Source organism: Apium graveolens, chromosome 5, assembly GCF_009905375.1.
Source record: "Apium graveolens cultivar Ventura chromosome 5, ASM990537v1, whole genome shotgun sequence".
Lineage (NCBI taxonomy): Eukaryota > Viridiplantae > Streptophyta > Magnoliopsida > Apiales > Apiaceae > Apium > Apium graveolens.
In genome coordinates, this window is record NC_133651.1 from 22,401,531 (window position 1) to 22,425,953 (window position 24,423).

A 24,423-nucleotide genomic window follows, 5' to 3' on the forward strand; every position below is an offset into this window, starting at 1 on the left:
GAAAAAGCAAGTTGTCCTGGGGTAAAAGAACAAGAACAAGAACAAAAGAACAGAAGGAAAGTTGCAAAAGATTTGATGGAAGATGAATTGATGACCGTTGAGGATAAAGATGGTGCAGATTTTGTTGTTATTATTCCTCCTCCTGGTCCACCGGGACAAAAGGTATACAATTACAGTGTATATTTGATTGATTTCTATGATAATATTGAATGTTATTAAATTGTTTGAACCGATAGTGTCTATTTTGATTTATAATTATAAACTATAGGGTCCTCGCAAATGTGAAATGGCAGTGGAGAGCATTGATAACAAGGTAGCTTTTGGTGTTGTTTTTGATGACGGAGATGGAATGAGTAGAGCGGTTCATGGAGTGCCTCTAGAACCAGGATTTGTTCGTGTTGGGGTGGACGGAAGCATCCAGGACGATGCTTTGGTGCCTGTTCATATGGTTGGTAAGATAGAAACCGTCCAGCAAGCCATCGGTTCTCAGTTGGCATGGCCCAAAGACATGATCATATACACCTCCACTACTGGTTCCGAGGTATATAATTTAATTACAAACCAAGTGTCATTATTTTTAGGAGGTTGTACAAATTTGCACTAAAGTGAATAATACCGGTTATATGCTTAAATATTTATTTACAGAAAAGGAAAAATGCGCGGAATGTGAGTGAGGTGCAAAGAATGCATAATGTATTTAATTCTGTGAAGCCAAAGGACAATGTGCCTCCTCGCTTTAGGCTTTTGTACAAATTTGCATCGACAGTGATGAAGGAAAGTGGAAATTCGTTACCGGTTCCATGTGATTTTCAAATCTTTGGAATTGAAAGAACTATATATTTGCTTCATGAGAACATACTTGAATTGCTAGAGTTTAAAATGATTGGACAATCTGTTATATCAACATACATGGCGTAAGCTTCTTTTTATACTTTTTTAGAATCTGGTCTCATTTTATATAGTAATGATCTATTTACAGAAAATGTGATTTGTATTTTTTTTTATTTTTTAGGTATTTGTATTCAGTGTTTCGGGATAGGCCGGGTAGAGATTTGTCATCGATGTTTGCTTTTCTTCATCCGTCCACATACAAGTTGAATGATGAATTTAATGAATATGTTGTGCAAAGGCTGAAAGATGGAGTTCTTCGGATGAACTTTATGCCTTATAACTACAAGTATGTCTCTTTTTGTGCGTCCTATTTTAAAATATTGTATGGCCGTGATTAGTCATATAGTTGTTGCTAAATTAATTATAATGTATGTAAAATTGTCGGATATGTATTTTTTAAATTACATTTTGCTCACTTTAATTTATTTATAATGAAAACAGTTTACATTGGATTTTAATTGTGTTTTGGGAATCAGAAATTTTCATCCTTAATCCATTGCCTCATCATCCTCATCCCCAGGACCTTGAAAAGGCTTTAATGCGGTAATTTTTTACTTCAATTTACAATTATATATTGAATGTAATCGGTAATTGACGGATTTGACACTGTATTTTATAATTATAACATTTACAGGGCAGTGAGATCTTATAATGCTCAAGAAGAACGGGTAAACAAGAATCCCAAAATTAAAAACCTTGTTGTGAGTATTTAGTCGATTTTTTTAATTTTTCATTTTTGTAAAATATGGAATTATGATTAATATTCGATGTCACTAATTGTCAACAATTTATTGGAATGTATAGGGATGCCCTAAACAATCAGGTGGCACAGAATGTGGATATGTGGTCATGCGATATATGAAAGATTTAATTGAGGACCAGGAGATGAAGCTACTAGACAAGGTATATTTTTTACTTTTCTTAATTCTATGAATATTACTTTTCAGTTGGTTGAGGAATGACATAGGTTTATTTGTGTTCCAGTGGGCCTCCAAGAGTTGCAAGTCTTATACAGAGGAGGACCTTGACATCGCTCGCTATGAGACACTTGATTATATCCAATCCATCATGTAGTTGTTGGCGACTCTAGCTTGGCGACTGGTACCTATATTACAATCTGAAAAATACCTTTATTTTGGTTACATGTATTCGGATTGTAACTAGTAATTAGAAAAGATTATGGATGAATGTCTAGTACTTCATGTTTGGTGGTTTAGATTTGAAACTATGTAGCTAGTATGGTGGGATGATAATTTGGATGTTTGGAGATTGGGATGTTAATTTGGATGGTTGGAGATTGAATGATAGTTTGTTAAATATTGGAGCTGAATTTGGTTGTTAAATAGCAATTGCTTGGTTTTCTGGCAATTTTTTGGCATCTGTGTTTCTGATTTTTGCATGGATAAAACAGGTGATCAGACATCATTTTATACAAACCAACTGATTTTAAAACAAAGCCATTTATCATCATTTTTTTGACATAAAACTGGTGTTAATGTAATACTATAAACATCTGCTACAAAATAAAAAAATGATGTCTATCAAAGTTTGATACATCAGTTCTAGTTGACCATTGACATCAGTAAAAACCGATATTAAAGACTACAGCAAAAAAAACTTGAAACAAAAAACTGATGTTATTAAGCATCATAGACATCAGTTTGTCAAAAATAGACATCAGTTACCAATGAAGAACCAATGTCAAAGGTACTATTAACATCGGTTGTTTGATGAAAACTGTTGTTATTAGTACTAGTAACATCAGTTTATTGTTTAAATTGAAAGATTTTGCTTAGCTCACATATATTTAAATTGATAAAAATATCATATTATGATGATATATGAAGATTAGATATGCATGGGAAATTTAATATCAAGATATAGAAATCGGTTTTAAACTTGGAACTGATGTTATATGCTCTATTTAACATCGGTTTAAAACCGATGTTAAATGGGAGGTCTTTAACATCACCCACGAAGACATCGGATTTTTACATACATAGACATCGGTTTTTAACCGATGTCTATTGACGTTTTTCTAGTAGTGTTATGAGTGTATAAAGAATGGAAATTTGGAACAATGACTTAATAGAGCTCTATACCAACACTACAAGCATATTGATAATGCTGGAGATTGTTTCACAATCGTATGTTACTGCAAAATTCTGAGCCTTGATGTTTTTTATGCTGATATTATTTCGGCCTTACTTTAATTTATAGTCCTTTTCAATTGGATTTAAAGACGACTAGTATGCATTTTCTAAAAATAGAATATATTAAATTTATAGTTGCATTGCATGGTGTATTTTATATTTTTTCCCGTGAATCAGAATTTTTGGATTTCTTATTGCAGCGTAGAATTTATAATGTTTGAATGTGAAGTTACAGTAGTACTGGTAATGAATATATTATTGTTGGTTACACAAGTTGTATAATTTTTGGTGTCATATTTTTTTGTTTTAGAAATATTATAGTGATTTATTTTTTTATGTGTTCCATCAACAGTGCTATGCACTCAAGTTTGGTGAATGTGTTAGTATTGCTCTCTAATTTATGATTATTGTTTTCCTTTACTATGGAATAATATGATATTTGAATACCTTAAAAAGCTAAAGTTATATTTTTCGTGCCAAGTTATTTCTTAATATACTAATATTGTATCTTAACAATGATTTCTTGATTCCATTCATGACGCTCATCTAATTAAGCCACGGGTGAGTACTACTCTGGGCCATAAGCGGGCAATTACAAGTTAAAGAAATCAGTGGTCCAAGGTTCTGCAGAATTATATGTAAAGGGCTTGGTTGGGCGTAAGGATTTTGGGATTAAGTTCTTATAACAGACATGTGTGCTATAATTTTATCTTGAATATTACATTGAGTTCAGATTTTATCGAGTTAATTATTTACATGAATGAATGGAAGAAAACCTGTTTTGGGTAATTTTCGGGTTTAATTCTACGTTTAATTTTTAGTTTATGGATTATTTTACAATATAAAATATGTTTTTGCAAGATGAGATTTTGGTGACACGGAAAACTCCTTGTGAGAGTAAAAAACCGCGGGTTGGATGTCATCCCAACCAAGAAAAATTCATTATATAATTTCAGGTTACAATGTATTTTTTTTATCATTCTCCTCCCCCTGTAGTGTATTTTGCATGTCCCTTTTATATCCATCTTTTCCATTTAAAATTTAAGCCTATCCTTCCACAACTCCTTCTTTTTCTCCTTTCTTCATGCAACACTTATCTTCTTTTTGAATTATTTCAACCGGTTTGTTCTATTCACACGGCTTCGTTGATTGATTCTTCTTTGAGCCTTCCTTCTTCAACTCACCATCCCTTGTATTTCATGTCATGGCCCAACATCTCTTAGCCCATCAGTCTTTGACCCAACCCACTTCAGTTTTGGTCCATTTAATCAAAATTTCATGACACAACATTAGCCCCTAAATTCATCAATTAATTTAATTGATAAATTTATTCACCAATTATAGTCTTTGAACCTGGCATCCGACTCCTCGTTTTTCTCATTATCTATATCTCTTCCCAAGTGCATCTCTTCACCCTTTTATACTTATCAAAATCTTTTCAAGACTTATCAAGTCCCACCATATATTATATAGTCTCTTTCCAAAACCCGTCCATTTCCATTTGTTTCAAACCCTCTTCTTCTTTTTCAACCATGGTCAAAAAATATACCAAAGCTTCTGCTTCTCGAAATGTCGACGTCGGTGATGACGCTAGTGTGAAATCAGAATGGATTCCTACCAACATCTTGGAATCCTGTGATAACAAAGTCAACAATCTCAAGAAATAAAAATTTGAAGAGGCAAAACTTCTCTTTCATGGTGATGTCATCACGGTGATTCCCCCTCTGAGGTGCATGCAGACCGGTACAAAGAAAATTGGGTTTGTTTCTATTATTATCCGTTTGAGATCGACATGGTGTTTCCTCTCCCTAACTTCGTCATCGATGTATTGAGCGCTCTTGACATCTCTATTGGTCAAATTATGTCGTTTGCATGGAGGACATTAGCTTGTCTGGAAGCCGTCGAGTCCAAGCACAATCTGGGCATTGACATCAATGTTATCAAATACTCCTATGGGCTCAAAAAGTTTGGTGGTGGAAGATATTTTCTTTCGAACAATTTGAAGGGTGACACATTGATTTTGAGCAACGACAATGTAAACGACAGGGGTTGGAAGCTGGATTATTTTTTGTTGACAAGAAATCTTTAGGTTAAGAAGCCGACTGCCTCCTTGATCGTTACAATTCTAAAGGTTCTTCTGAAAAACCCCTCAATTTTTTATTTTCTTGTATTGCATGTTGTGTTTTGCTTCTTCGATTGTGATGAATTTTTATGCTCCTGTTATATGCTTTGTCATATCTAGTAATAATTGGCGATGTCGCCATGCACTCTTTTTTTCTTCACATACTACATGTCTTTATTATTTCATTCCTTAATTATTTTAATCATGCATAATTGTAGATCCCAATTTTGAGTTTGATGAGAAGAACATTGTCACAAAAGATGTTGTTAAAAAAGTCCTTGTTCTGCCTATTGCTGATAGATTGTGGCACAACTGTATTCACATAACCATTTGTAATGCTAGTCTCGTAGATGTCGACGACTATGTTTTGAGGATGAAAAAATCAAAAAAGAAAGTTGAGCTTGATGGTGATGATAAAGTCGTCCTCAAGAGTGTTACCAGTAGAACTAGGAGCAAACTCACTATCACCCCTGTTGTTAAGCCGTCAAATTATGTTGTGAGTCTCTCCTCTGAATCCCATGACAACCTTAAAGATGAAGGGGTCCAACTTGAAATGAGCTCCGGTCGTGCCTATGCAAAAGGTATACGTCGTATCTTCACCTTGTTGACGTATCTCTTTATATGCATATGTCTCTCCCTCATAATTCTAACATATATTGAGCCCTTCTTCTTGATTGTAAAATTCAAACCTCCTATGATTAGCCATCTCCTAGTGCCAAGTAAGGATTTGTTTTCAAAGAGATTTCGAGACGATAAATCCACTGGTACCGAGTCGTCTAAAGCCCCAGTGTTGTTGAGTCCAACTTTCAGTCCACCTTTTAAGAAAACCAAAACGGGTCCTTCCAGCTCTTCCAATCATGACAAATCATACTCCTTCATGCCTCTTGTGTTTTATAGCTATGAGGTCGATGCTAAGCCGTCTCAATTTGCCCAACATTTGGGAGATCTTCTTCTTCCTCAGAGTGTAGAAGGTTGTTCAGCTAGAGATGTCAGTCAAACACTTGATGAAATATCTGGGCACACCTTTCATGTATGATCTTGTCTTTGTTTTTATTTAAAGTTGGTGCACGTTATTGTATGAGCTAACTTCCACTTATTCACATGTCGTCTTCTCTTTGTAGGTCCTCCAAAATGTTATCGCTCTTCATGAGCTCTATGAAAACGAGTTTGAGAAGTTCACCCAACTTGAAATGAAACACAAATCCTGTCTTGAAAAACTTCGTGTTGTACTTAACCGAGCAGCTGAAAATCTCAAAATGGCTAAAGTAATCCAGAATGAGTTTGACGAGTTAGCTACGAAAGTACAATCTTTGAAATTTGAGATGCGCGAGGAATCCAATAAGGTTGCTAAACAGCAAATCATGCGTACACGTGTGGAGACCATGTTGGAGTACTCTCGTGGTGAGTGGAAGCTGTGGGACGTGAATGAGACAGTGAAGATTTATAATGAGCAGTTTCCAGAGGACGCCTTTGCAACTGATTATCTTGACTTTGCAAAGGGTGAGCTAAAGGCCCCTGATGAGAAGGGTGAGATTGTGGCCCCTCTTGCAATAATTCCTACCAGTCCAGTCCCAGACGAAGACTAACTCCACCTTTTATAATTATGCAAACGTTGTTTTAAGCTATTTTATTGAACTTTGTGTATTGTTTATGCATTCCTGTTTCACCTTGTTGCTGGGAATTGATGTCTTATTTCATCGAACCTTGTTTTCGATCTTATGTCAAATCATTTCCTTGTGTTGTTTGAATGAATATTTGGATTTACGTCATATTATGTTATCTTTGATTATAACTCAATTTGCTTGTCATTTTTGTTCCAAAATGTAAAATTGCTAACATGTGTATAGAAAAGGCACTTTAGTTGCCATCTTGATGTGTTGTTTTTGTATTGACCAATGTGTATGTATCATTATTCGTTGATGCATGCATAGTAATGAGCTACTAAAAGGCCTTTCCCGTCTTGAAGCGAACTCAAGTGTGATTTTTACATGATGTTGACAAGTTTTTTCAGGATATCATATCCCTCGTCGTGTTTAGTTTTTATTTTTCGTAACAAGGTGGTTTCTTAGCACGTGGTAGGGTGATCAGCCCCTTGTTGATTTTTGTAATGGTAATGTTTTCTTTCTTAGTTATCAAACATGATTGTTTACTTCCCCTTTATTTCTATTTAACTGGTAAGTGTTTAGTATACTAAAATCATAGGACTGTTGTGTGCAAAAAGATGATAGAAGAGAACCCCATGTTTTATTTGAAGAATATAAAATGCACAAAGTAAAAATGAACACCTAAAGAATGCAAAGTACTTACTAAATCCTCAAACAGCAAGCATCCTAATGACTTATTCAAACATAACCAAGTCCTTGACAACTGATTTACTTGAGAAAGAGAATTACATGTGGTATTTCTTCAAATGATGTGTGTTCCAACTCCTTGGTATTTGGACACCGTCCAATGTGGATAACTTGTAAGCTCGACGTCCTACAACATCATCAATTATATAAGGTCATTCCCACGTGTCAGCAAATTTGCCTGCATTTGTGTCCACAGTGTTTGGGAATACTTTCCGTAAGACTAGATCGCCTGTTGCAAAGGTCCTTATTTGGATGTTCTTGTTGTAACTATTAGCCACCTTGTGTTGATAATGATGTTAGTCGTAGTTTGGCCATGTCACGTAGTTCATCCAAAGTGTCCAATTCATGTACTAACTCACCATGATTAGATTCCGCTATTGTTAATCCATACCTTGCTATCAGTGTCAAGACTTCTGTAGGTAGGACTGCTTTCATCCCATACACCAAGCTGAAAGGCGTTTGTCCTGTAGACGTCTTTGGGGTGGTCATGTCTGACCACAGCACCCATGGTAGTTGTTCGTCCCATTTGTCTTTGTGTACAGACAACCTTCTTTTCAGGTTATTGATAATTATCTTGTTACTTGATTCCGCTTGTCTTTTTGCCTGAGGGTACCAAGATGTCGACTTGGTTGAGGTAATGTCCCATCGTCGGAAGAAAGCCTCTGTCTTGTCACTTATAAATTGGGAACCATTGTCGCACACTATCTCAGCAGGAATACCAAATTTGCACAAAATAATTTTTTCAATAAAAGAAATTACCTCTTTTGATTTTATTTGCCTGAATGCTTCTGCTTCAATCCACTTGGAGAAGTAGTCCATTACTGCCAACATGCACACTTTTTGTCCTGGTGCTGGAGGCATTTTGCCTACTATATCCATTCCCCACTTCATAAAAGGCCATGATGGGAGGGTTGGATGTAATTGTTAAGATGGTTGATGTATGAGTGGAGAATGTCGTTGGCAAGCATCGTATTTCTTAACATAGTTCAATGCATCTTCCTTTACGGTTGGCCGGTAATAGCCCATGTGCAAGACCTTACAGGACAGGTTCCTTCCTCCAGAATGATTCACGCATTCTCCTTCATGTATGTCTTTTAAAACCTTTCTAGCCTCCTCTATATTCAAACATCATTGTAACAAGCCCGTGGAAGATTTTTTGAACAGGACATCGTCAATCACAATAAACCTCGATACCTTCATTTTGAATACCCTGTCCTCAATGTTGTCAATAGGAAGAACACCTTGTGTCAAGTAGTTTATATACTTCTCCATCCAATCTTCTTTCCCAGTCGTTGGTCACCTTCTATTGCCATGGCTTCTTGTTCTACCTCTTCTATGTCTTTTACTGTCTTTAAAATGTGAATGATTGGGATGTTTGCCAGATTCTCATGTCGAAATACAACTCCTAGGCCAGCCAAGGCATCAACCTGTGTGTTGATTCCCCTCGAGATTTGTTGTATGTTGAATGTAGTGAACTTATGTTGCAATTCTTTTACAATTTCGAGGTAGGCAATCATTTTCTCATCTTTTACATCATAAATTCCCTTGACATGATTGACAACGAGAAGAGAATCGTAATTTACACGGATGTGAGTGATTTTCATATCAATGGTTATTTTTAAGCCAATGATTAATGCTTCATATTCTGATTCATTATTTATGGCTTTGAACTCACAGCATATGGAGTATGCCATGGTGTCCCCTTGTGGCGACTTTAGCATAAGTCCTAATCCAGTACCACTGATGTTCGAAGCACCATCAGTGTATAATGTCCATGGTTCCACTTCCGCCTTAGACACCATTTATTGTAAATCTTGGTCAGCCTTGCTTATTAAATTTAGGCTGAAGTCTGCCACAAAATCAGCCAATGTTTGGGACTTGATAACTGTTCGTGCATCATACACGATGTCGTACATGCTTAAACGAATGGACCACTTGGCAAGGCATCCTGTCAGCTCTGGTTTACTCAAGACTGTTCTCAAAGGGTAGTTTATTCTCACACAAATTTTGTGAGACTCGAAGTAGTGGCATAATTTTGCGGAAGTCATGGCCAAAGCTAAAATGAGTTTCTCCCGTACCAATACACCACTGACGGCATGGTCAGTGGCTGACAGGTATACATAAAGCATCTCCCCGGGTACAGGTTTCAATAACAAAGGTGACGTCGTCTGTATTGTTTAAGTTCACTAAGGGCTGCTTCATGTTTGTCCGTCCAGTCAAACCCCTTATTCTTTCGCAACACATCATAAAATAGCTTACATCTATCAGTTGAACGGGAGATGAACCTGTTGAGTGCAGCTACCCGGTCTGTGAGCTTTTGAACTTCTTTAGTCAAGGTTGGACTCGTCAAGTTGATGACAACAGCTATTTGGTCAGGGCTGGCTTCTATCCCTCTTTGCGTCACCACGTGTCCCAAGAATTTTCCTGAAGAGACAGCAAAGTTGCACTTGGAAGGATTGAGTTTCATGTTGTAGGATCGCAGTATGTTGAAGACTTCTTCTAAGTCTTTGACATGATTGGCCGCATCCACTGACTTCACGACCATGTCGTCAATGTACACTTCCATGTTACGTCCAATTTATTCTTCGAACATTTTGTTTACTAGTCGTTGGAAAGTAGCACTTGTATTCCTTTAGCAAAATGGCATAGCCAGATAATAATATATTCCTATGTCTGTCACAAATGTGGTTTGCTCCACATCAGATGGGTCCATTCGTATTTGATTGAATCTGCTTGATGCATCTAAGAAGGTCAGCAATTCATGTCCTGCTGTCGAATCTATCATGGCGTCGATGTGAGGCAGGGGGTAAGGATCTCTTGGACAAGCCTTGTTTAAGTCTGTATAATCGACGCATACTCTCCACTTCACCTTTTTCTTTTGAACAATTACAACATTGGCTAACCATTCTGGATATTCCACTTCACGGATCATTCCTGATTTTAGCAATTTTTTTACTTCTTCGTTGATGATTTTGTTCCTTTCTGGAGCGAACTTCCTTCTCTTCTGTTGAACTGGCACATAATTTGGATCAATATTTAACTTGTGCGTGATGACGTATGGACTTATCCCCGTGATATCTTCTTGCTCCCATGCAAAGGTGTCCATTCTTGAGGTCAGAAATTCTAAAAAGTTTGCTTCAATCTGGGGTGAGACGTTTTCTCCCACAAGCACCTTCTAGTTATCTGATGTAAGGTCAACTTCCATTAGCTTGTCAGCTGCAGTCAAAGCGACTCTGGGAGGTTCTTTTTGTGTGTGTATCCATGTTCTTCCCAAAATGATGTTGTAAGTTGAACCACCATCAATGACCAAGAATCTTTGCAACAAATTAATGCCACCTACATACGTAGGTAAGTGAATTCCGCCTATCGTTTTCATTGTTTCTCCACTGAAGCCTACGAGTGTAGTGTATTTTTTCTCCATGTCTACTTCCGTCAATCCCACATGTCGCAAGGTGTCAAAAATCATAATCTTGACTGTACTCCCATTGTCCACCGGTATTCTCTTTATAAGATAATTTCCTACGGGTAGTGAGATTACCAGGTTGTCGTGTTGTGGTCATTTTACGTGTTCCATGTCTGACTCATCAAATTATAGTACGTGTGAGCCACTTGAAGACACTTCTGCCCTTGCACTCGTGTTCCAATCCCCCTGGTTACTCTTTTTGCTTGTGAATACGTGGCTCCACATATTTCAGATCCTCCAGCAATGTAGTTGATCACCTTGTGATGTGGTGGAGGTGGTGGAAGCTTATATGGCGTTGTATTATCTCTGACATTGTTGCTTGTATGAGTGGACATGTACTCCGTTAAATAGCCCTTCTTCACCAAGACATCAATCTCCTTCCTTAGTGCTACACAATCTTTCGCCCTGTGCCCATAGTCACCATGGAACTCACACCATAGTTTTGAGTCCGGGTTTGATCTGGGTTTGCTTGTTTTTGGTGGCCATCGGACTGCGTTCCCCAATTTTTCGAATTCCTTGACCAACACAGTGAGCGTCACATTGAATCCATAGTTGTCAAATGTTGGAGGGAGCCCCGGATCTTTCCTCCAATCTGCAACTCGTCCTTGCAGAGAATTCACATGATGTTCATCTCTCACACGTTATGTGTAAGGTTTGTAGTCGGGCTTGTAATCCCTTTGTCTTGGTATGGCAGCCTTCCTACTTGGTCGGTAATACTTCTCTTTTTCCTCTCTTCTATCTTCCTCTAATCGTACCTGGGCCATCGCCTTGGCTTGGACATCAACCATGGATTTGCAGGGATATTTTGGCAATTCGTCATACAGAGGTGACCCTCTTTACAAACCTCTCCTGAAGGCCTCAATTGCTGTCGGGGTGTCACAATTGGTTATCGTAACTTTCTCCCAATTGAATCTCGTCAAGTAGTCTCTCAATGGCTCCCGATACTTCTGATATACCTTGTACAAGTCAATTGTCGTTTTTTCAAAACATCTACTGCTTGCAATCTGTTGATTGAATGCATCCACCAGTTCTGCAAATGTTCTTATTCTCTCATTGGGTAATCCGACAAACCACTGTACTGATGTGCCTGCTAATGTAGATCCAAATTCTTTACATATGCATGGTTCTTTGAGGTCCATAGTGATTGGCACCGTGAACATCCGCTGCTTGTATTGAGCAATGTGTTCTTGTGGATCACACGAGCCATCATAAGGTTCATACTAGGTATCGTAAATCATTTCGGTATTTCCACTTGAGCTATTTCGTCTGTAAAAGGAGAATCTGCATAGTTGGTGGGTGTCTCATTTTCCAAAGGCTTTGGAACCCCTGAGATTTGTTGAATCATGTCCTTTACTTCTTGGAGTTCCTTTCTTACCGCTTCAGGAAGACCCTTGCTGGATTTCGACCTTTTATGTTTGCTTTTCCTTTTGTCATGTGTCTCGTTGATCTCAACCCCCGAATCGTCATCATTCTCATGTTCTTTGTCCTTGTCTTTTTGCGCGTTGCTGTCGTCCTTGTCAATCAGGACCACGTCATCGTTGTCCTTGTCCAGTCCTTCATCCATGTTCAACTTCTTGGCCACGCTCTTCACCGTATGTCGACTCTTAGATTTGTTGTTCGATTTGACTGTTGTCATCTCCTTCTTGAGAGTTTCGTTTTCGGATCGTACTGTCTCCATGTCAGATTGTAGTTTCTTTACGGCTGCTAATAACTCCGTGTTGAGATTGTCGGCTTGTTGAGATGTTTCCGCATTGTCGGCCATCATTGTGGGTTGTCTTCAATTCTTAGAAAAATTTCCAAAGACGGCGCCAAACTATTTTGGGTAATTTTCGGGTTTAATTCTAAGCTTGATTTTTAGTGTATGAATTATTTTACAATATAAAATATGTTTATGCGAGATGAGATTTTAGTGACGCGTAAAACTCCTTGTGAGAGTAAAAAACCGCGGGTTGGATGTCGTCCCAACCAAGAAAAATTCACTATATATTTTCAGGTTACAACGTGTTTTTTTATCATTCTCCTCCCCCTGTAATATATCTTGTCTGTCCTTTTTATATCCATCTTTTCCATTTAAAATTCAAACCTATCCTTCCACAACTCCTTTTTCTCCTTTCTTCATGCAACACGTATCTTCTTTTTGAATTGTTGGAACCGGTCTGTTCAATTCACACGGCTTCGTTGATTAATTCTTCTTTGGGCCTTCCTTATTCAACTAACCGTCTCTTGTATTTCATGTCACGGCCAACATCTCTTAGCCCATCAGACTTTGACCCAACCCACTTTAGTTTTGATCCATTTAATCAAAATTTCATGACACAACAAAATTGATACCGGTAAGAATTGAACAGTGCGGTACAAATAATTGTATGATGTTATTAATAAAAAATGGGAAATAACACATAAATACCCCCTTGAGAAGCTGCTGAACAAGAAACAAGAACAAGGTGCAAAGTTTGTATCATATATTACAATGCAGAGGGATCAGAAGTTTTTAGTTCAATATTTCTAGTCATTTTATATTTTGTCGCATTTTTGCTAAGCTGCATTCATTTCTTATTTAATCCCTTTCAACTAAAAAACATAACGGATGTAATTAATTAATAAATTTGTTATTTATTCTTTTAATTTAATAATCAACCTAAATTTTGATAAAAGAAGAAAAATTATTACCCAACATCATGTGTATCGGGCAAATAATCTTAATTTCAACATATGGTCATATCTCATGTCATGAGATGAAAGCTAGAAATACTTTTTGCCAAACAGGCTTTTAGCCCATATTTGGAGAATATATGATACCACAAACCGACCATAATATTGGCTTCACATTTATTATTATAGGCGTTGTTTAATTGTTACTCATTTCATTCCATTGGATTCTTTATATACACATTTTTTAAGTCTACTATAAAATATAATTCTATAATTTATTTTTAGAATTTTTTTTTATATATAAAAGTTTAAATATTATATTTTTATTTAAAAGAAAAAAAATATTTAAAAATATTTAGAAAATCATACTTTACGGAAGTCTTAAAATGCCCGACTCCCCAATATAAAGAATCCAAGAGAGTGTTGTTTTTTGAGATTTTTCTTCTTAAAAGGACTGTTTTTTTCTGAAAGTAATACTAATATGTACGTTATTTTGCATTTGTTTTATAATAAATTTAAATATTATTTACTTCATCCCAATTTTTTTGTAATTGACCATATTTTAACTAAATATTGCATGTATAATACAAATAAAAATATGATAAAAATTATAGAATTGAAAATTATATATAATTTATGTTAATATGTGTTTTTTCATAAATATTAGCAAAAAATTGATTTGAACAAAAAATAAATTAAATAAGACAAAAATTGAGACTGGGGTATTACATTATAATTTTAGTACTTGATGTTACTCATGGGAAGTAAGTCTTTTTCATTATAACTTCTTAGAAGTGTAAAAAGTTGTTTGACTTTCCGCAATGCACTTCATTAATATATATTAACTATTTTGTAATTATTTATTTTTATCTTCATAATTATTATATTTAAAATATTAACTATGTTTTTCATTAATAATTAATTACCAGCTTGTAAACTCTTACTGCAATTTTATTAACAAAAATAGTTTAAAAGATATACATATTACCAAATTAAAGATATGTACAAGTTATTTATCTATCCAAGTGTTTACAAATAATATGTGAGTTTTCATATTATAGTATGTGAGTTTAAATTTCACCTTTTTTAATTATTAATTTTATTAAGCATAGTTGTGCATTCAAAATATTAAAATGCATTTCAATTTAAACTATCATAAAATTAAATTCAAAAGCTATTATTTTAATTATAAATCGTATAATTGTTAGAATTAAATTTTAAACTACAACATTTTGTTTTGTGATCCGTAAACTATAATGCTATTCACATTTATCAAATAAATTATAGGGTAAAAAAGCAAAAGAAATTAAAAAAATAGTCAAATTACAATTTTAGAAAAATCCGAATGATTAAGATTGAAAGGAGAAAAAAAGAGAAAGAATAAACTTTTTTTTGTAAGGAGAAAGAATATACTTTGATAATATGGTTTATAAAAACTATAAATAAATTAAAAAGAGACTAAATTCTAATTTTATTTTAAAATAATTTTGCAAAAATATAATTTAGAAAATATTTTCAGTTTTATTGATTTATTTTGCTTTATTTGAAAGCTTGAGTGACTTCCCCAATGACTTCCCCGGTTAAACATGTATCTATACTTCTCACTATTTTACCATATATGTGTTTTTGTCGAGTAACAACTAGTTTATTTATCACTCGGTAGTATTTCAAATATTGTAAATAGTTGTCAACCAAACCACGTCTTAGATTTGTTTTTTAAGCTAGAAATCGTTATGATTTAAATTAACCATAAAAAAAGTCAAACATAAATAAGTAATTATCTAGGTGGCTAGTTCCCTGATCTAGTATGTATCTTCAATTGTCTCAAGTACGGTTAAACCTTGATAAATTAATACTCGATAAATTAATAAATTCGTTAAATTAATAATTTTTTGTCAATTGTCTCAAGTACGGTTAAACCTTGATAAATTAATACTTGATAAATTAATAAATTCGTTAAATTAATAATTTTTTGTAATCCTAAGCCGGACCCTTTATACTAAATTAATAATTCGCTAAATTTATAATATAATATTTTTATTAATACATATAAGTCTCATATAATATATAAATTAATAATTATATATTACATCAAAATTATAGATTTCTAAGATGCACTTTTATAGTAATCCTCAATTGTAACCTGCTTCTTTTTAAAATTGATTCGCCTTATACTTAATCTTAAATCTTTCTTAATGCATAAATATTTATTTAAATATTTTTTATAATATTTTTAATGTTATTTTAAGTATTTAATAGATGAAAATAAATTATTATTCTGAGAATTGTATATGTTATAAAATTTTAAATAATATATTTCGATAAATTAATAAATTATTAATATATTGATAAATTAATTAATTTATCGATATATTAATATTTCGATTAATTAATAATTTTTCATAATCCCAAAAGTATTAATTTATGGAGGTTTTACCGTAAGGAGGAATCTGACTGTTTTGTTTTGTTGGTGTCGGGTCCTGTGTTTCCCTAATATGTTTCCTTTTTAATGGTTATTTTTTTATATACCTTATCCTTAAATAATTGACTAATAAAAAGAATGAGATATATTAAAAAAGATGTGAATAACATAAAATATAATTATTAAATATTTGACTAATAAAAAATGACATATACTATTGCAACTTATAATCAACAAAAATGTATGAAACTGGATTACATACCTACAAAATTTATTATATCATCACGATATTATATGCTCACTCGTTCCTCTGTGATGTTGTTAGGTCCCAATGTGTTTATAGAAGGGGGGTTGAATACAAACAGTACCGAATAATCGAATAAATGCGGAATAAAAAAATGTGAAACAAAATTCAAGTTAAATAAAAATATTATTAAACTCGAAAGGTGTTACAACAACTGTATCAATTACAAGGAATTAATCTCAAATTAATTATCACAAATCTAGAATAAATTCGACATGAACTTTTTCTATTTTTGCAATAATTAGAATCAAATGTTAAACGCAATTTGAGATTAAGTTCTAGGGATTTTGATCCGCTAGATTGTTACACAAGAACAAGATAAAGATTTCTAGTTGATTGGATTTAACTTTACAATCTAGAAATTGATCTTGAAGTTTGCAGAGAAGAATGTAATATTGTTCTGCTTCTTTTTCTTTTGTTCTCGGGTTCTATATGTTGGATGTTTTTGAGTTGAATGACTTCTGCTTCTATTTATCAACAGCCGAATTAATTGAATTGGAATGACAATCCTTTAAGCTTGTATGACAATCGGTGAGACTATCCTTTTGAGCTAGCAAGACAATCGTTTGAACCAGCATGACTATCGGTAGGACAATCTTTTGAACTGACATGACTATCGGTAGGACAATCTTTTGAACTGGCATGACAATCGGTATGACAATCCAGATTGTCATGCTAGTTCATTTTCAATTGTCTTGTTGATTTAAGATTGAATTTAATCCAATTAAACTTCTGAAAATTCCTAAAATTAATTCTGAATTAATTAATCAATTAATTTAATTAATCAATAAATTAATCTTTGCAGATATAATTTATTTACTTAATTAAATTATATGACTTAATTAATTAATAGAGAATTAATACTAACCCTGAGCAGCATCCATTCTTCTGAATATCTTCTGAAAATCACTGAGAATTATGAATCAATTCCGCCACTTCAACGTTGACACTCGATGTACTGTCTGGTTCATGAGTGACTAACTTCCGTGACGTTTCTTCATGTCTTGACTTTGACGCTTTGATTTTCTTCAGATTAAATCCTTGTAATTAATTGATACCCTGGCGAGATCTCTGTCACTTGATTAAATCCACGATCTTGATTTATATCACTGAGGCATGATCAACTTCTTGAACTTCTTCCAGTGAATTAACTCCTCAAGTCTGTAGATGAACCTTGTTTCTGAATCCTTTGACAGATATTACTTTGCGAGATCTCTCTGACGGTAGATCCACTATTTACTTATTACATTCTTATTTGAGTTGAGTTGAATCCTCGAATATACAAATAGGCTATGACATATGACTTACAATCTCCCCCTATTTGTTTGTTAGACAATAACACACAAATACCTAGAGGATAACTCAACTAACAAATAAGAAAAAGATATAAACATACATGCAAAGTAAATAGTAGAAAAGTTCTGGACTAGATTTAACATTTTCCAGATTCCAAGTAGATGTTCCTCTAGACTGAACATATCTTCAAGTAGTTCCATCTTCATTTGTACAACCACATTTCCTGTTGAGAAGCCCATATCTCTTGCTTCTCCCCCTATGAGAATCAACTGATTAAAGAAGATCACCTTCGTTTTATCACCTCTCCCGTACAATAGGATCCGCAGATAAAAACCAATGGTACTCCCCTAACTGCTTCTTCCCTTACTAGGAAATCACCTTGTGTTTACCACCTCTCCCGTACAATAGGATCCGTAGTTAGAAACAACAATGGTGTGGTGTAGTGTACATTTTTAGGATCTTTTTCTTCCTCCCTGCTATTTCTCCCCCTTAGTTGAGGAATCCTCCAAACTATTTCTTAAGCTTTTATCTCCCCCTTAAAGAAGGAATGTATGCCGTCGTCTGAAGGAGTTCTCATATTTCACTTGGTTGGAAAAGAAATAACAAGTAGTTTCTCTTTCTACCTCACTGTGAGTGTGTGATTCTGTTTAGTGTACCTCACATGTGTTTCACTCTTCTCTCCACTCGTGTTTACACTCATTCTCACAAGTGTATCACTCTTCTCTCATAGCTCCATAATCCAGCTGTACCTGCAAGGAAAATCACCTTAGCCATCCTTAAAGGAGGTCACAGGTGGTGCAATGGGAGTTCACAAATCCCCATCCTTGTTAAACTCGTCAGATGAATCTGAGTCATAATTTACAAGTTGCTAGTTTCCCTTTTAGGGTTCCAGATTTGAATTCGGGGAAGGTAAACAATGATCCAACGAATTTAGCATAAAGATCAAAGTTCCCTTCTAATGTCTGTGAAGACATTTCCTTGTGACTCATCAGGTAATATCTGAATCATTGTCAACAAGTTGCCGATCTGCACCTATGTCAGATCCACTATCCGTAGATGCATCCAGGGGATTTAAGCCTGGGGAGGTAGACACTGACCACTGACATATGGCTTTTGGATCAATATCCTCTCCTAACACCTGTAAAGGCAATTGGTCCACTAACGAACCTTGAACAATCGAATCTGACCTTAAAATGGTCGAAACTCTTGTTTCCGTCAACTCATCCTTTGTGTGTGTAACCTCTCCTTGTGCATCAAGAATTGTTTATGTTTGAAGTGGTGACACTACATTGGATACCTTGGCCGACAGGCAAAATTCAATAGACTCACCCTGTTGAGAGAATGAATCTAGTAACTGTTTTTGTGCCTTTTCAGCCATTACATCTTTTTGAGAAGATGTATGGGGGCTAGCAGTTGTCTCGGTTTAAATACTACTCATCTATGTAGGAGACAGAGCTACTGGGTTGACTATAGAACCTTCCTTATGTGGTGCACTAGGCACTATCTCCCTCACGCTCATTCATACTACTTTTAGTGGTAAAAGAGTGTTGGTTGGTTCTGTTTTTGTGTTTGTCTTTACAGTCTGGGATAGACGTTGTGGGTTTTCAACCTCATGACTGTCAATGAAAGAAAGTCATTGGAGACTGAACCTGTATCATAGAACATATGGTAATAGAGAGAAAATGATTTACAATAGTGATTTCAAAAGATTTTATATGAAATAAGAAATCACTAATGTAGAAAGAAGTTTAATTTTTGTTTTTCAAAATGAATGAGTTTTTGATAAAACATTGATCACTTAGGGTAAAGTCTAAGTAATTCTCATTCATGTCAAAAGCTTACAAATATCTGCAACATAATGTTAACAACATATCATTGACCGATACTTGTCAAGTACTTTAGATACTAATTGTTATGTTGCATAACCAATATACCACTGCACATATAAAACAATATGATTGTGCTTAGTGATAAGATAGTTATTAATATGACGACTCTACTTATTCATATAAAATTATAACTTCTGTTAGAGTGTCATACCATGTCCTTGATGATTGCTTGAGCAGCATACTAGTTCATACCAACCTGAAGTGAGATTGTGAAGAAGAAATTGCATAGTCCAATAGATCTGCAGCTGCAAAGTCCATGAACTGTGGTGCATTGACTTCCTCTTTTGACTTACCAACCAAGAGTACACTTGTACACATCTTACTAGAGTACAATTCCAAGTGTAATGTGCAGCAGGTGTCTGATATGTCGTAATATTCTCAAGTCTCGTCACTGGTGCTATATGTTAGATACTGCTTCCTGATAATAACCTAGCACAATATACAAAATTACAATGATAACATTCCCAGCTTGCAAATAGCCATATCCCTCAGATAAACCTTTGCTGTTATCTCCAAAGGTAACCATGGGGCCAGCTTTCTCAACCACATTTGATAGCAGGGCTCTATCTCCGGTCATATGTCTTGATGATCCACTGTCAAGAATCCACACTACCGGTTATACTTGTTTAATGCCCTGCACTACAAATGGATTAGACCTTCTTCGGAACCCAAATTTGGGTGGGCCCGGCATACTTGTAGAACTGTCCTTTGTCAGGCAAAACAACATTTTTAATTTTAATTGCCTCAACTTTCTCAATGACTGAACATTTGACCTTGTAAACAGCGTTAACAAATTTCTGTTTAAGCTTAGGCACAAATGTCTCCTTTCTAGCCTTAGAAGGACTAGCAGTCTTAGACCTATCATGCTTCTTGTTATTCACATGCTGACGAGGAGTAGTCTTATCATTAGACACATGCTTACCATTAAAATAAGCATACATCATATTAAAAGCACAAGACATACAATTAGCAACACCACATGCTTTATGAGAGTGATTAACAACAGGCAATTTATGCATGGTAGACATGGCATTATTGTTATCCAACTCATGTGTGTCTGAGTTAGTCTCAGTTGCTTTCACAACTTTGACTGGAACTTTCGACTCACTTGACTTGGAAACAATCTTCTCATTAGCATGATCCTCAGCACGTATTTCCTCTTGAATAACAGAAGAGGTCGCATCAAATGGTTCAGCAATTGATGCTTTATAGAGGGGTTCATCAATACCCTTAAGCACATGTGGTACTTCCCTCCCTTTAGCACAGACATGAGGAGGGGAGTTTATGCCTAATTCTCCAATAGCAGCATTGTAATCATATCCTATTCCAGATGTTTGATTAACAGCTTGCTTACTGTAGAACTCTTTAGCCTTCGAATAAGAATTGAAGTAGGCTCTAACCTTAGTCTCAAGACCGGTGATCTTGTCTTTGAGAATAGTTTCGAGTTTTCTATAACAGTCAACTCTATTCTCTAGAAAAGATACCTGTTCTTTTAATTTGTCTTGATTAATATGCACAAGTCTTAATTCATTGACCTCTTTCTCAAGGTCTGTGATCTTTAAACTTAACAGTTCATTATCACGACGTGCACAATCTAAGTTACCTCTTAGATGATAAACCATTTCAGCATCAGAAAGTTTTACCTCTATTCTTGACGATGAAGCTTTTCCATCAATAGCCATAAGAGCAAGATTTCCTTCATCTTCATCTTCACTGTCAGTATCATCCCAGCTTCTTCCCTTTGCCAGATAAGCCCTTTCAGAGTTCTTTCTTACTTGCTTTGGCTTCCTACATTCTGTGGCAAAGTGTCCCAACTCATTGCAGTTATAGCATCTAATGGTGCTTCGATCAACCATCCCTGTTTTGTACCCACCACTGCTGGTGTTAGAGGATGAAGATCCACCTTTCTGGAATTTGTTGTAGTTGGACTTGTACTTAAGCTTGGGATTCCTCCTGAATCTGACATGGGAGAATCTCTTGACAATTTGGGCCATTGATTCATCTTCCAATTGCTCCAGCTCTTCCAAGGAATAAAAATCATCACTTGATTGATTTGTAGTAGGAGGATCATATTCTGCTACTAACTCATTTTCCTCACCCTTGGAAAACTGTACCATTCTTTCTAACTGTTGAGATTGTTGTTGTTGTTGACCTTCAGCTACAAGTGCAGTAGATGTGCTGACCATTCTATCCTTCCCGTAGACTTCCTTCTGTTGAATCTGCTCCAACTCATAGGTTTTTAACACTCCATAGAGCCTGTCCAAAGAAATCTCACCCAGATCTCTAGCTTCTCTAATGGCAGTGATTCTATGTTCAAGATGAGCTGGCAGTGTTAAAAGGAACTTTTTGTTGACCTCCCTGATTGAATAATACTTTCCATTGATGTTCAGGTTGTTGATCAACGCATTGTACCTCTCAAACACTTCAGTAATTCCTTCTCCTGGATTTGATTTGAAATGTTCATATTCAGAGGTTAGGATTTCCAACTTGTTCTCCCTAACTTCCTCTGTGCCTTCATTAATCATCTCAATAGTTTCCCACATGTGTTTGGAATTTTTACAGTTCATCACATGTCTGTTCATCAAGGGATCAAGGGAATCAATTAATATTAATTGAAGGCTGGCATCCAAGGAGGCTTCTTCCTTCTCAGCAGGAGTAAAATCTTCAGGCTCTTTTGGATATGTTCTAGCTTCAGTAGTCACCACACCATCTATTATTACTCTGGTTCAATAACCATCGGAGTTTTTATACCCTTCTTTAACAAGTTTGAATATTTGGGATTTGCAACTTGTAAAAATAATAGCATCTTCTTCTTCCACATGATATAATTCTCTTTATCAAATTGTGGAATTTTAACGGTTCCAACTTTATGTGAAGTCATTATGAATTTTTGAATAAATAAAAATTCAAGGAGTTGAAAAATCACAAAAGTCTAGGATCTTGATTTGTTCGTTAATCAGAAGGCTCTGATACCAATTGTTAGGTCCCAATGTGTTTGTAGAAGGGGGGTTGAATACAAACAGTATCGAATAATCGAGTAAATGCGGAATAAAAAAATGTGAAACAAAATTCAAGTTAAATAAAAATATTATTAAACTTGAAAGGTGTTACAACAACTGTATCGATTACAAGGAATTAATCTCAAATTAATTATCACAAATCTAGAATAAATTCGACATGAACTTTTTCTATTTTTGCAATAATTAGAATCAAATGCTAAACGCAATTTGAGATTAAGTTCTAGGGATTTTGATCCGCTAGATTGTTACACAAGAACAAGATAAAGATTTCTAGTTGATTGGATTTAACTTTACAATCTAGAAATTGATCTTGAAGTTTGCAGAGAAGAATGTAATATTGTTCTGCTTCTTTTTCTTTTGTTCTCGGGTTCTATATGTTGGATGTTTTTGAGTTGAATGACTTCTGCTTCTATTTATCAACAGCCGAATTAATTGAATTGGAATGACAATCCTTTAAGCTTGTATGACAATCAGTGAGACTATCCTTTTGAGCTAGCAAGACAATCGTTTGAACCAGCATGACTATCGGTAGGACAATCTTTTGAACTGGCATGACTATCGGTAGGACAATCTTTTGAACTGGCATGACAATCGGTATGACAATCCAGATTGTCATGCTAGTTCATTTTCAATTGTCTTGTTGATTTAAGATTGAATTTAATCCAATTAAACTTCTGAAAATTCCTAAAATTAATTCTGAATTAATTAATCAATTAATTTAATTAATCAATAAATTAATCTTTGCAGATATAATTTATTTACTTAATTAAATTATATGACTTAATTAATTAATAGAGAATTAATACTAACCCTGAGCAGCATCCATTCTTCTGAATATCTTCTGAAAATCACTGAGAATTATGAATCAATTCCGCCACTTCAACGTTGACACTCGATGTACTGTCTGGTTCATGAGTGACTAACTTCCGTGACGTTTCTTCATGTCTTGACTTTGACGCTTTGATTTTCTTCAGATTAAATCCTTGTAATTAATTGATACCCTGGCGAGATCTCTGTCACTTGATTAAATCCACGATCTTGATTTATATCACTGAGGCATGATCAACTTCTTGAACTTCTTCCAGTGAATTAACTCCTCAAGTCTGTAGATGAACCTTGTTTCTGAATCCTTTGACAGATATTACTTTGCGAGATCTCTCTGACGGTAAATCCACTATTTACTTATTACATTCTTATTTGAGTTGAGTTGAATCCTCGAATATACAAATAGACTATGACATATGACTTACAGATGTTTATTATTAAAAGAAGCATGATTTCTCCTCTCACCTTACAATGCATGACCTTTACCACTTCATCAAATAATGGCATTTCATTTCGGCACACAATACACATTTTATAATATTTTAGGAAAATTTTATATTAAGACGGTGGTATGACCTTAAAATTTCATGCAATTTACACACAAAATAATGCCATTTTATTTGAGCAGACAACACATATCTTTTAATATCCTAGTTAAATGTTATATTAATGGGTGTGTAGAATATTTTTATAATATTATGTATTATATCATTATTCATTTCTATGTCTACAAATACAATCTGATATGTTCTAAACATAAAAAATTGCTGAAAATTAACATTTTTATATACTAAGTAAAAAAAATATCTACTCAACATCAAGGACTCTGTCAATCTAACATAAACTAATTTTTGGATTACCATTCGCTAATCGTTAAAAACAAGATTATATATTGTGGCAAAAAAAAAACAAGATTATATATTGGATTCGTCAAACAACAGCATTTCAAAATTGTATATACTACTGGTTAATAAATTGGATAAAACCGGATTGTATACTGGTTTTGCAAAGTCGTTTGGATAATGTATTGGGCTT

At 34.8% G+C, this 24,423-nt stretch overlaps 2 protein-coding genes across 2 annotated transcripts; both read right to left on the reverse strand.

The window, feature by feature from the left end:
• Positions 1 to 8,773: 8,773 nt before the first annotated feature.
• On the reverse strand, positions 8,774 to 9,319 carry LOC141659913 (uncharacterized). Its single transcript, XM_074466848.1, has one exon. It carries the CDS (start codon positions 9,317 to 9,319, stop codon positions 8,774 to 8,776), a length of 546 nt encoding a protein of 181 aa, XP_074322949.1.
• A 1,759-nt stretch (positions 9,320 to 11,078) lies between these two features.
• Positions 11,079 to 12,119, reverse strand: LOC141659914 (uncharacterized). The gene is made up of 2 exons (XM_074466850.1): positions 11,825 to 12,119; positions 11,079 to 11,584 (listed from the first exon to the last, which is right to left on the reverse strand). The coding sequence occupies exons 1-2, from the start codon at positions 12,117 to 12,119 to the stop codon at positions 11,079 to 11,081; spliced, it is 801 nt and encodes a 266-aa protein (XP_074322951.1).
• Positions 12,120 to 24,423: the final 12,304 nt, after the last annotated feature.

What these genes read in the sequence shown, in the direction of transcription:
- LOC141659913 (XM_074466848.1), bottom strand. Translation starts at nt 9,319, where the DNA reads ATGGTGTCTAAGGCGGAAGTGGAACCATGGACATTATACACTGATGGT.
- LOC141659914 (XM_074466850.1), bottom strand. Translation starts at nt 12,119, where the DNA reads ATGGACCTCAAAGAACCATGCATATGTAAAGAATTTGGATCTACATTA. An exon ending in AATTGAGGCCTTCAGGAGAG is followed by an intron (nt 11,585 to 11,824) that starts GTTTGTAAAGAG and finishes ATTCTCTGCAAG; the next exon opens with GACGAGTTGCAGATTGGAGG.